Here is a 10,522-nt window from a genome sequence, read left to right as displayed (position 1 = left end):
GGGACCCGCTGGCGACGGGCGGGAGCGGGCGGCGGGCGCGGGATGGAGGCGCTGCCAGGTGAGCTCGGGCCGGGCCGGGCCGGGCCGCGCCCCCGCGGGAGGGGCCGCCCTCCGCCACCACGGGCGCGAGGGCGCGGTCGCGAGGCCGCGGCTCCCCCCCGGTCCGTTATGCGGGCGCCGGTGCGTCGTTTGTGCCGCGGGGAGGCACCTGCGGGGCTCGGCTGGGCCGCTGCCTTCGGAGCCCGCGCCCTGGCCGGGTGTCAGCCCGTGTCCGGATAGCGGGCTGCAGCCGGCCCGTGGTTCCCTCCGCCGGTCCGCGGCTCCACGCGCGGCGCGGGGGGTTCCCGGAGGTCCCGGTGCAGCGAACCCCGCGGGGAAGCGATGGAGGTGCGGCCGCAGCCCGCACGGGGTCCTGCAGCGCGGGTGCCCTCGGCCCCGTGTCCCGCTCGGGGTCCCGCGTTGCCCCCGGGGCTCGGCCGGTGCCCGCCGGGGCCGCTCCTCGCTGGTCACCCCTCAAACATTCCTGCCGTCCTGGGGGACCCGGCAGGACCTGCTACATTGATTATGTCCGTTTGCCTTTCCTTCGCGCCGTTTCCTGCTCTGTTTTGTTCATTTCCGTCGTTTCTCCTGGATACTGAACAGTTTCGGTCGGATTTAGGACTGTTCGTTTCCGTTCTGAGCTAATCAGCCTTCCCAAACAGATGTAGGACCGCAGCAGCGTCAGGCGGCTGCTGCCGGGGCTTGGGAGCTCGTGGGTCAAGTCCTGTGTGATGGTTGTGGAGGAATCTGTTGCTTTTAGTCAGCTGTGGCATAGTCCTCGGTCTTTACATGGCTTTAACGGGATCCGCTGACCACATTGACATGTGTTCCTTGTGCTGGTGGCACTGAAGGGGGGGCGTGGAGCTGCAGGGTGTCTGGTTTGCAGGTGTTTTTGGCCTGCAGCAATTCCACAAGTTCAGCTGACTTACAGGGCTTGCCCTGCTTGGAGAGGAGAGTCTCTGCTGCCTATACACGCAGGTACACGCACGTGTGGCTTTGCCTTTTATTCCCAAGCCCGTTTGGCGTGCTGAAAAGCAATTTACTTTATAGAAGAACACGGGTAGTGCCAGCTTTTTCCAAGTTTCTCCTAACCCTTACTCTGCTGTGCAAGTCTGAGCTCAGGTGCAATTCTTGGTGTTCTGGAGAGCAGGAGGGCACAGGGGCAGGTGCTCCCCGGTGTGGAGCCGATGCCCAGCTGGGAACAGAAGTGGCAACTTACACCACATGTCCCGTTTGAATGAATCCTCTGAGCCCTGCAGTCTGCAGGGAGACGTTTCTGGGTGCTGCCAGTCTGCTGGAGAGAGTGGTGCCTGTGGCTGAGCAACAAGTGGTTTTCCTCCTAAATCACTACTTTTGTAAAACATGCAAGATCTTCACCTTGGTTAATTTTAAACATTGTCGCTGACCTACACGGTGGGGTCAAAGTGCGTGGAAGGCTGATGGCTTCTGTTTTGTGTAGCTTCAAGGAACTTAATCATGGTATTGACTTGCCTGAGCAACTACCGAGTTGTAACGTTCTTTGGAAAATGGAAGTTCGTGGTTTGTGGTTTTCCTTCTCTAAGTGCACTTTTTTCCTTATGCAGCCCTTAATGCAAGCAAACTGTTGGTAGCAGGAAGAAACAGGTTTGAGATCTGCTCAGCACATGCTCGCTGTGCCCTCCTGTGCTCATCCAGATCCCTGACTCTTTAGTATGCCCGCAGTGCTGTTGGGATTTGGGATAGCATTTATCTGTGTGCCAAATGCTCTTTGTGCACAGGCTTTCATTCTGTTTTCCTAGCTCGCCTGCATCTAAGGAACCAGCTCTGGGGCTTTCTGGCAGTCCTAGCAGAAACTATTATAACTCTATTATAACTATTTTAAGTATTTTCTGAAGGGGCAATAGGCCAGTAGCATCACTCTCTCTTCCTAAGTCTGACAGTAGCCTGGTGTTGGCTATACAGCCTCTACAGGAATATTCATTCAAGTGGGTAATTCCTTCCCGGTAGTCAAGTTGTTCTCTACTGAATAAAGTTTGCCTTTCCTTTCTTTCAGTTCTGGGAAATCCATTTAATTATACAAATGAGAGCAAACGCTGTGTGCTGAGTCAGTGGTGTGGGGGAAGCAGTAGCGTGGCTTCCTGGCCTAGTGTCGTTCTCTATGGGAATTGTTGTACTGCAGCAGCCAGCCTTCCTGAAATCTCTGCTTTAGCAGAGCTATAACTGAGCTGGTTTATGTGGAAAGTCGTATTGCTTCCTTCTCCAGAATGTGAAGGAGCAGATGTCATGTCCGAAGAAAAAAAAAGTAATATCTAAGATGTCAGAGTTTGATTTGGGAGCTCCACTCTCAGGAGTTACAGACTACCTGGTGTTGGTTGAACTTTCCAAGTGTGAAGACTTTCCTGCCAGTTAATTAATTTAAGGTTATTCTTTAAGAGGGAGGCAGCATTCCTTGTTTTCTCTGATGTAAACTGGTTACTGTTTGTCATGTTATCCCTGCATGCAGGTGAAGAAGTCTGGAGATGTCTGGGATGTGGGGACAGCATCGCTGCCGGGCAGCGCCTCTACAAGACTGTCAACGAAGCCTGGCACATCTCCTGCTTTCGGTAGGTAAAGCTTTGGCCTGTTAAACCCTCCTCATGCTGTTCCACTGGCTTAGGACCTGGTGCTGAAGTACCTGAGTGAGGTACCAACATAAACCAGGAGCTGTCCCTGTGACCTCTGTGCCTGAGCTGTTCTGAGCCCTTGTTTTCCGATGTCCCTCAGGGACCAGCGTCCGGTCCCAGCATCAGTCAGACACTGCCTGGCAGAGGGTGGCTGTGCTGACGCACACGGGATAAAGTGCAAATAAAAGCTCTGATTTACTGGTGGCAGCAGAAGCCATGGGCTGCACGCTTGCCTTCAGCTGCATTCCAGAGTAGTGCCCAGGCAATTTGCATAGCCTGTTGCTTTGTCCATATGTGGCAGGTGCATGGTGTTATCAGAGTGCTGATACAGGGGAGGGAGGGCAGGGGGATCTTGCCTTTTGCTTTCTCTCCTTTTCAGACACTTAAGGCAGACAAACTTACGAAATCTGTTGGATAATGTTGCTATCAGCAAGGAAAAAAAGGGATATCTGCCATGGGTTTTTCTGGTGGTAGGAGTAATGCCCCTTGTTAGTGTTTCATGAATATTCAGTCCAGTTTTCATGCCCCAGAACCACGTTTCTGAAGAGGCCTGTACTTTTGAGATGGGTTGAGTACCTGCAGCTTCTACTGGCTTCTGTGTTGGCTTGGGTCTGGAGAGGCTAATGTTTTGGATACTGTCAAAGAAAATGGGGGGAAAGGAAGCCAAAGTGTGGCTTTGGAGGAATGTTTGCTGTGCCAAGATAAGCATCTACTGTCCTGTTTAAAGAACAAAATACCCCAACTTTGTTGAAGTGAGGATTATGGTTATTGGTGTATTTAAAAGAAAGAAAACATCTCATGCTGCCAAAGCAGTGCTGGCTCTGTTGATTTGGAAAATGCTGTGAGTTACAATGTCACATTAATAATCACAATTACAGCTTAATATCTTGACAAATCCCAGTATTTTGGGTTTGAGTGTTCATGTTTAGCTATACTGAGGCAGCTTGTCTTATTCCTGGTTTTCTCTTCTCCCTAAAGAACTAGTATCCTGTTGTTGATCTTCCCTAGATTCTGCTAGTAGCCAAACCCAAAGCTGTGTGTGCTGGAAGTCTGTCTTTCTTGGATGTGTTTCTCTTGTGGGTCTTGACTTGCAAATGTCTTGGTGCTTCTTGCTCTTGGGGCTGTCAAGGTGGGGAACAGCTGAGCTGGAGGCAAATCCTGCCCTTGGGGCACTTCACAGAGTTTGATATCAGAGGTTATATTACAATATATGTTTGGTGGTTGGTTCTGGGTTGGTTTGTTTCCTGCAAGTGAAGACACCAACTTTCCTCCTGAGCTGTGTAATAACCGTTTGCATTTTCTGAGGCACCTCTTGTGCTCTGTGCTTTTGCTGAGCTCTGGCACCCGGCTCGGCTGCTGTGCTGAAAGAACAGCTGGAATCTGCAGCAAAGGAAGCTGCCCTTCCCTTTTTCCTACTTCCAGGAGAGGACTGTGAGCAAAAAGAAGTTTCCAGTTTGCCCTGTGTTCCTCCTTTTCTTCTCTTGTCCCCAGACCATGCTGAGCAGCAGTCTCGTGCTTGATATCCCAAAGCCAAACTTTAGAAAGGCTCTGAGGGAAGGAGCCTTTGGCAGCTGGGAGCTGTGAGTTCCGGCAGCCCTTGTGGAGTGTTTTTTACAGTCTTCCTGTGGATTAGCTGACTCCCTGGCCTGGCACATAATTTCTCTAATGCTGATTGGCACCGCTCCAGGCTCGTTAGCTCTGTTTATTCTTGGTCAGGCTTGGCTCTGGTAGGAGCTGACGTACATCCATGTCTCTGAGGATTTAAGTTTTTGTCACTTCCCTCCTTCCTCCAACTGCCTGTGCAGGAGCTTTGTCTCTGGAACCTGCGTTTTCTCTGCTGTGGCTTGAGGGACGAGCAAATCCCTGTTCGTGTATCTGGGATATTTTAAACTGTTCCTTGGCCAGCTGGTCCTTAGGCTTGGATCCGCTGGGTTGGATCTGGCTGAGGACGTTTCTTAGACGTTTGTGTCACGATGTCTGTTGTGAATTAACTCTGAATGTACTTTTGTGCCTCTGAACTCTGTTGAGACAGCTCACACTTTCAGAGGTCACTGCTTTTCACGGTTCAACTGGATTTGGAAATTGCATTGCATTGCACAGAACTTCAAACATTACAGCAAGAAAGGGAAGGAGAGAAGTGGCAAAGTACCTTTTTCCTAGGGCTGGATCACTGTTACCTCAGGGGATTATTGGAAGAGCTTTTTTTGGCCCAGAGCTTGCTGGTTTTATTGTTTTCAGTCCCAACTTTTTTCCATATTACGAAATAGAAGGTAATACCCTGAATTATACCTTTGAATAAAGTGTTATTACCAGTTTTTATTTTTGGTGGTTTGTGTTGTTTTTGTTTTCCCACTGTCAATGACAAATGAAATTAAAGACAATTCCCACTTTCTGTAGGGATATTGCATATTTGAATTGGAGTAGGATGGGATGAGAAGACCCAGGTGTGGCTGCGTGGCTTTATCTTTAAGGATACAGTATTTGTTAAAAATCCAGTTTTGATTATTTGAAAACCACAGATTCAGATCCAACCTGTAGACTACATGCAGATGGAAAATGCTTTTGAATACATATGAAGAAAATAATTGGAAATGGTGGTTAGAATTCCTACTGTAGCAGGGTGCTTAAGAACTTTTTTAGGAAGGAAGAGAGCTGAGGTTCAGTTCCTTCCTAACCATGAAATAACAGAGGATGTATATTACCGTGGTCTATAAAATAAATCTAATTTAAGTAGCCAAGCAACACAGACTTGCAGCAGAAATCTCAACCAAAAGCCAAACCCTGAAAAACTGTTCACAGTATATATATCTTCAACAAAAGTAACAGAAGGTGATGAATTAATGATGATTTTACAGTTACAGATTTAAAAATATACCAGTTAGTTTATACCAAAACCAGCTAATTAAAAGCTGAAACATCATCAGGAGTTTGAAGAGCAGAAAAGCTCATCTTCCTTTTTTTTTTTTTTTTTCCCCAGAAGAGGAAAGGAAAGTAGAAAAATTTGTATGAATCCAAAATTTTTCAGTACTAGCTCTAAAGCACTGGAGATGATGGTGAGCAGAAATTAGTAATCTAGTTTGAACAAATATTTCCTTTTTGCTTAATACATCAGATTTTTATGGATATGCAATGCAATGTGACTTCAGGAAAAATTCTCATGGCTTTCTGTTTCCTTATGACATAATTTGTGACTACCTTAAAAGTATAAACAACTGTGTGGCCAAAAGGTGTAAGTTTTTGGTATCTGACTAAATATATATTAAGTATTTTTATGCTGGTCACATTTAAGTGATTGTAAGCAGTAAATTGACTTTGCTGTAGAAGATTTTGGCTGAAATGAAATAGCCTTGAAATAGTTAAGAAATTGTTTTAAGTTTAAATTATTGTTTAAATGAAATCTAAAGTAATAAACCAAAATTTGTTTAAGTCACAACAAAAACTACCTTATTACCTGGAGTTAAATTAGTTCCCTGACAGGCTGTTTAGGGTTCAGGTGCTTGCACTCTTTTTGGATGTGTTGCTCCATTTCAGTCCCTGTTAACCTTTATTGGGGCAGGAGACTAAAACACAAGGACTGTTGTAACCACCAGAGGGTTGTTCTCTCTGAATGGATACTTTGAAAAAATGGAGCAGTGTTGGCAGAGTGCAGGAGAACTCCTGGCTCTGTCTCCTGCTGGTATTCTTTAGTGAATTTGAAACCAATCCTCCTTTTGACCATTTCTCGGTAGTGGAACAAGGTTAAAAGTAGATTCTTCCCAGAATCCCTCGTCTCTGCAGTGTGACAATTGTCCATGGTCGGAAAACAGCCCTGGATTAGCTCCCTGTGCATCCAGGGGATGCCCTAAACTCCAGGCTGCTGAGCAGAAAGAGAATCACTATTAATGTGCCAGCTCTGGTGATTTGATTGTCTTACACAGATGCAGTTCTCCTATACTGAATGCCATTTTTTTCTATACTAACTACTATGTTTTGTGTGTTACAGAAATATTTGTTTGCTCAGCAAAACTTAGTAAACCACTTTGATTCTTTTTACTTTTGGGGGCAGGGGAAGGTAAGCCAGGCAAACTTGTGTTAAGACTGTATATAGTTAAACCTGGTTTAGGGGTGCAGGATAAACTAGATGACTTCTGAGGGTATTTTTCTAAATCTGTGTTCTGTTTTAGTATATCCTCTAACCATGAACTTACATTGAAGCAAGTAATTTCTGTGGCTTAGGAATGATCAAGAAATTGGTCAGTTAATCTCCAGTCACTGTAGGGTCTGGTCTCCCATACTGTTTACTAGCACTTAATTATCCTCAGTATTAAAACCTTTGGCACAATCTTCAGAAATTCCCTGTGTTGCAATTTAAATCAATTTTTTTCTAGACATGGTCACAGAAAACAAGCTTTTCCCCCTGCTTCTGTTATCCACATAACCTTTTCCAGAAAGCAGCAATCGTGTCTCCCATCAGTCCCTCCCAGACAGAAGAAACCCCGGACTTACTTTTTTCTCCAGACTGTATTTTCTGGACTTTAGATCACTTCTCTTGGTTCAAATTGGCACAGGCCTTCATTTTCCAAAAGCAGCTTCCTGCCCTAAAGACAAATGGATGGACATGAATGCACAAATGTAGAAATGTGGACACGTGAAGATGTAAGCAAAGGTATATATTAAATTAATTTAAATTATGGGGATGTTTGGGGCTTTGAATCTTCCTTTAACCTTTCAGCTGTAAGCACAGGACAGGTTTGTACACAGAGCAGCTGAATTTGAGAGCAGGGCAAAGATCAGTAGTAACAAAGGCAGCTGAATTAAGGTAGAAGCAGGAAGAAAAGAATCTCCTCCTCTTCCCTGTCTTCTCCAGTTTCTGGCAGTTACAGAAAGCTAATGACAGGGCCTCAGAGGTGAGAGCTCTCCACTAATCCTGCAGACTCCTGGGAATGCTGCTTTGGTGGTGTCTTCATCAGCATTGAAATTCGCCAGCTCACTATCAGATTCAGGGAGAAATAGTTGCCTCTTAGTGCACAAATCACCAGGACTGTTGAAGAGTTCACAGATTCAAAAGAACAATGAAGCACTTTGCAGGTGGCCTCATTCCTCAGGGGAATCTATCAGCTGCGGGACATTGATGACCACCCTTTATGTTTAAGGAGGAATGGGGCATTCCAATCCAAACTTTCTTTTAGTTTTCTCGGCAGCTTGTCCTTTAGGGCACTGTTATCAGAGCATTATCACATCAAGGTAACTGGAATTACTCACACAGCCCAGACTGTGGTAGGCTTTCCACAGGAGTGAGAGGGGATCCTTCCCCCAGGAGTTCAGCATTCTGCACGGACCCAGGAGTGAGGATGCAGTGGTGGAAGTGCTGGTGTTACTGCCATTTGTGCAGAAGTCACCGCTCCCCAAGCCATATATAACCTATGAGGTACCAGTAGGTTGAATTTCTTTGGTTTGCTTCTCAGCCCACACACATTCAGGAGATCTGCAGCCATTGGGTGAGTGTGGTGCAGGTAAAAATCCTGTCTCCACCCTAATGTTGTGTTTAGTGATGTGAGGCACCCAGAAGCCTCACTGTGTTGTTCTGAAGTGGTGCTGGTGCTTAGAAGTAACGCAGCGATGGAGGTGGGCTTCGCTTCGCTGTTTGTTTAATTTACTCAGGATCCCTGGGCAGGAGCTCTGGGAGGTACGTGCAGATCCAAACGAGATTGGTTTCAGGAGCTGACTCTGTCTTTCAACACCAGCAAAGCACGTGTTACATGTAAGTGCCTTGGAATTGCAGTGAGGTGTTGGGATTGTACTGAAGTATTTGGAATGCCTCCAAACTGCGCCCATGCTGAGAGAAAGGCTGGCTGCAGACTGCTCTTCCCCGGTCCCACACATATCCAAGTGCCTGTCTGTGCCAGGATAAATTTGTGTGTCTTAGGGCTGGTGGATGTGCTGAGCAATACATCTGTTTGCAGACATGCAGGAGCTGTGTGGTAAAGAGGGTGTTGAGAGCTTCAGCCCAACCCCAGCTCAGTTAAGATATACCTGCTGTATCACAGTAGCTGTGTGATGCACTTCCGTGGGGATAAATCTAATGCCTGCGACTCAGTTGATGATAAATATCGTGTAAGTCATTGTCGAGGTTTTTCATGTGTTCTTTTTTATTTATTACAGCCCTTCTGGCAAAAGTTACTGCACAATTCTAAACCATAATGAGGAAAACAACTCCCTCCCGTGATTGCAACCTGTTTGTAGTGGAAATGCTGTCAGCGTTTGCGAGAGAGAAAATGCTGATATCTGACTTCACCTGGTGAAAAAGAAATTTGCTTCGGTGCATTGTGGCCCCCCAGAAATGACATAGAAAAAGTCCTCCCTCCTCACCACCTGTTTATCAGCATTTTTGAAGTACAGTCATTCTGGCAGGAATTCAGATCTAGAATGTAGGAACACATTAACACCTTTTCCAGAGCCCTTTTATCAGAGACATTGTGTTCTCAAATAGGTCATAGAGACAACAGAAAAGGCAAGAAGTAACAAGAGAATTCTGTGTAGCCAAAAGTAACTTACTGGCTGCTGCTGCTGGGGCTTGCTGCAAAAGTAAAATCATTTTGATAAGATGTTTCCTGTTTAAATAGACATTTGACTATGTGTCCTTTGGCTTTAAGGAAGTCTTAAACAAAATCCTTTCCTAGTTGCTTAGCTGTCTGGGTGGTTTTTATCACTTTGAAGTTGGCTTTATCTGCTGGCTTCATTCACAGACTAGCTGGCTGCTTATCACATCTGTGGATCAAATCTTCAAAGGTTTTGTCTGAAGAGTTGGGATTTATGAGGTCACGTGGAATCCCCCTTGGAGGGCGTTCAGCCCATGGCAGCAGAATTGCGGGGCAAAGCTTTTGTCTGTAGGTGAGGCGGGCGGGGAGGGCTCGGCAGGCGCTGGGGGTCTGTGCGCGGTGGGGAGGTGCCGGTGGCCGGGGAAGCGCTGGATTGCGAGCGCTGGCCCCTTTTCAGCACGCAACATATAGAGAATGTGGGAGACCAGAGCGCATTCCTAGACACAGACTCACCGTGTTGCTGCTTCCAGTCGAGCTGTGTGAAATGTCAGAAGGAATTAGACCCGTGCTGGAACTGCCGAGCACATCGGGCTCTGCAGCACTAGGCTTCACTGCGCTTTTACAGCCGGGCTTACAAACTGCACTCGGGGGGGGAAATGGGGACGCTTTTTTCCCTTCCGAAAGGTGCCTGCTTATTAAAAGTTAAAAAAAAGGGGGGGAGGGGGGAATAAAAAAATAATAATAATAAAAAAAAAGCTGCCTGGCTTTCTGCTTACTTCAACAGTGAGCAGCAGCTGTCAAATCTGCAGCCAAGCCTGCCTTGTTCCAGCCCCAAGCGTCCCTGGAACAATGTGCCAGCTGAAACGAGCATCTCCAGGAAAAGCACATTGGAGTGCTCTTGCCGCTGGAACTGAGCACGGTTTGCAGGCTCTGTTCAGGCATGCCAGGCTTTGCTGACTGTACAGAAAGGGGCAGGCTCGGTGCAGCAGCACATGTTTGGTGCATTTCTGAGTGTCTTGCGAGCAGCTTTAGCTGATTAGGTCACTAGAGATCATGCTTGGCTTCAGACGAGCACAATGATACAACTGTATGTGCTGCGAGCGGGAGAGAGTGCTCTGTGCTGATTTATACCTCAGCTTCCAGTCAGGAGACGAAGATTAGGTTAAAGGATTGGGATGATTTCTGCTAAAACAGTGTTGGAAAGGAAGCTATTTTTCTTTGGCTGCAGCACACTGTGAGTTACCTCCTGCAGGAGGGTGAAGGCATTGTAGGTGCTGTGAAGGCAGTACAACCCCACTCACTGTGCGGGGTTTTAGAATGTTT

The 10,522-nt window shown here is 46.9% G+C and overlaps 1 protein-coding gene across 4 annotated transcripts in view; it reads left to right on the top strand.

The window, feature by feature from the left end:
• The first annotated feature begins 4 nt into the window (after positions 1-4).
• LIMK2 (LIM domain kinase 2) overlaps positions 5-10,522 on the top strand; it is a 31,372-nt gene continuing 20,854 nt past the window's right edge. The window contains exons 1-2 of one of the 4 annotated variants that reach the window (XM_017813995.1): positions 5-58; positions 2,522-2,621. In XM_017813995.1, coding sequence (XP_017669484.1) covers positions 43-58; positions 2,522-2,621 — 116 coding nt within the window. In that variant the 5' untranslated portion in view covers positions 5-42. Of the gene's footprint in view, positions 59-1,037; positions 2,622-8,822; positions 9,552-10,522 lie in introns of those variants that run through there. The other 3 variants (XM_017813996.1, XM_017813998.1, XM_017813994.1) reach the window with 3 other exon arrangements.

This window comes from Lepidothrix coronata, unplaced genomic scaffold (genome assembly GCF_001604755.1).
Source record: "Lepidothrix coronata isolate B3197 unplaced genomic scaffold, Lepidothrix_coronata-1.0 Scaffold44, whole genome shotgun sequence".
Taxonomy (NCBI): Eukaryota; Metazoa; Chordata; class Aves; order Passeriformes; family Pipridae; genus Lepidothrix; species Lepidothrix coronata.
This window is presented reverse-complemented; position numbering and strand designations above follow the sequence as displayed.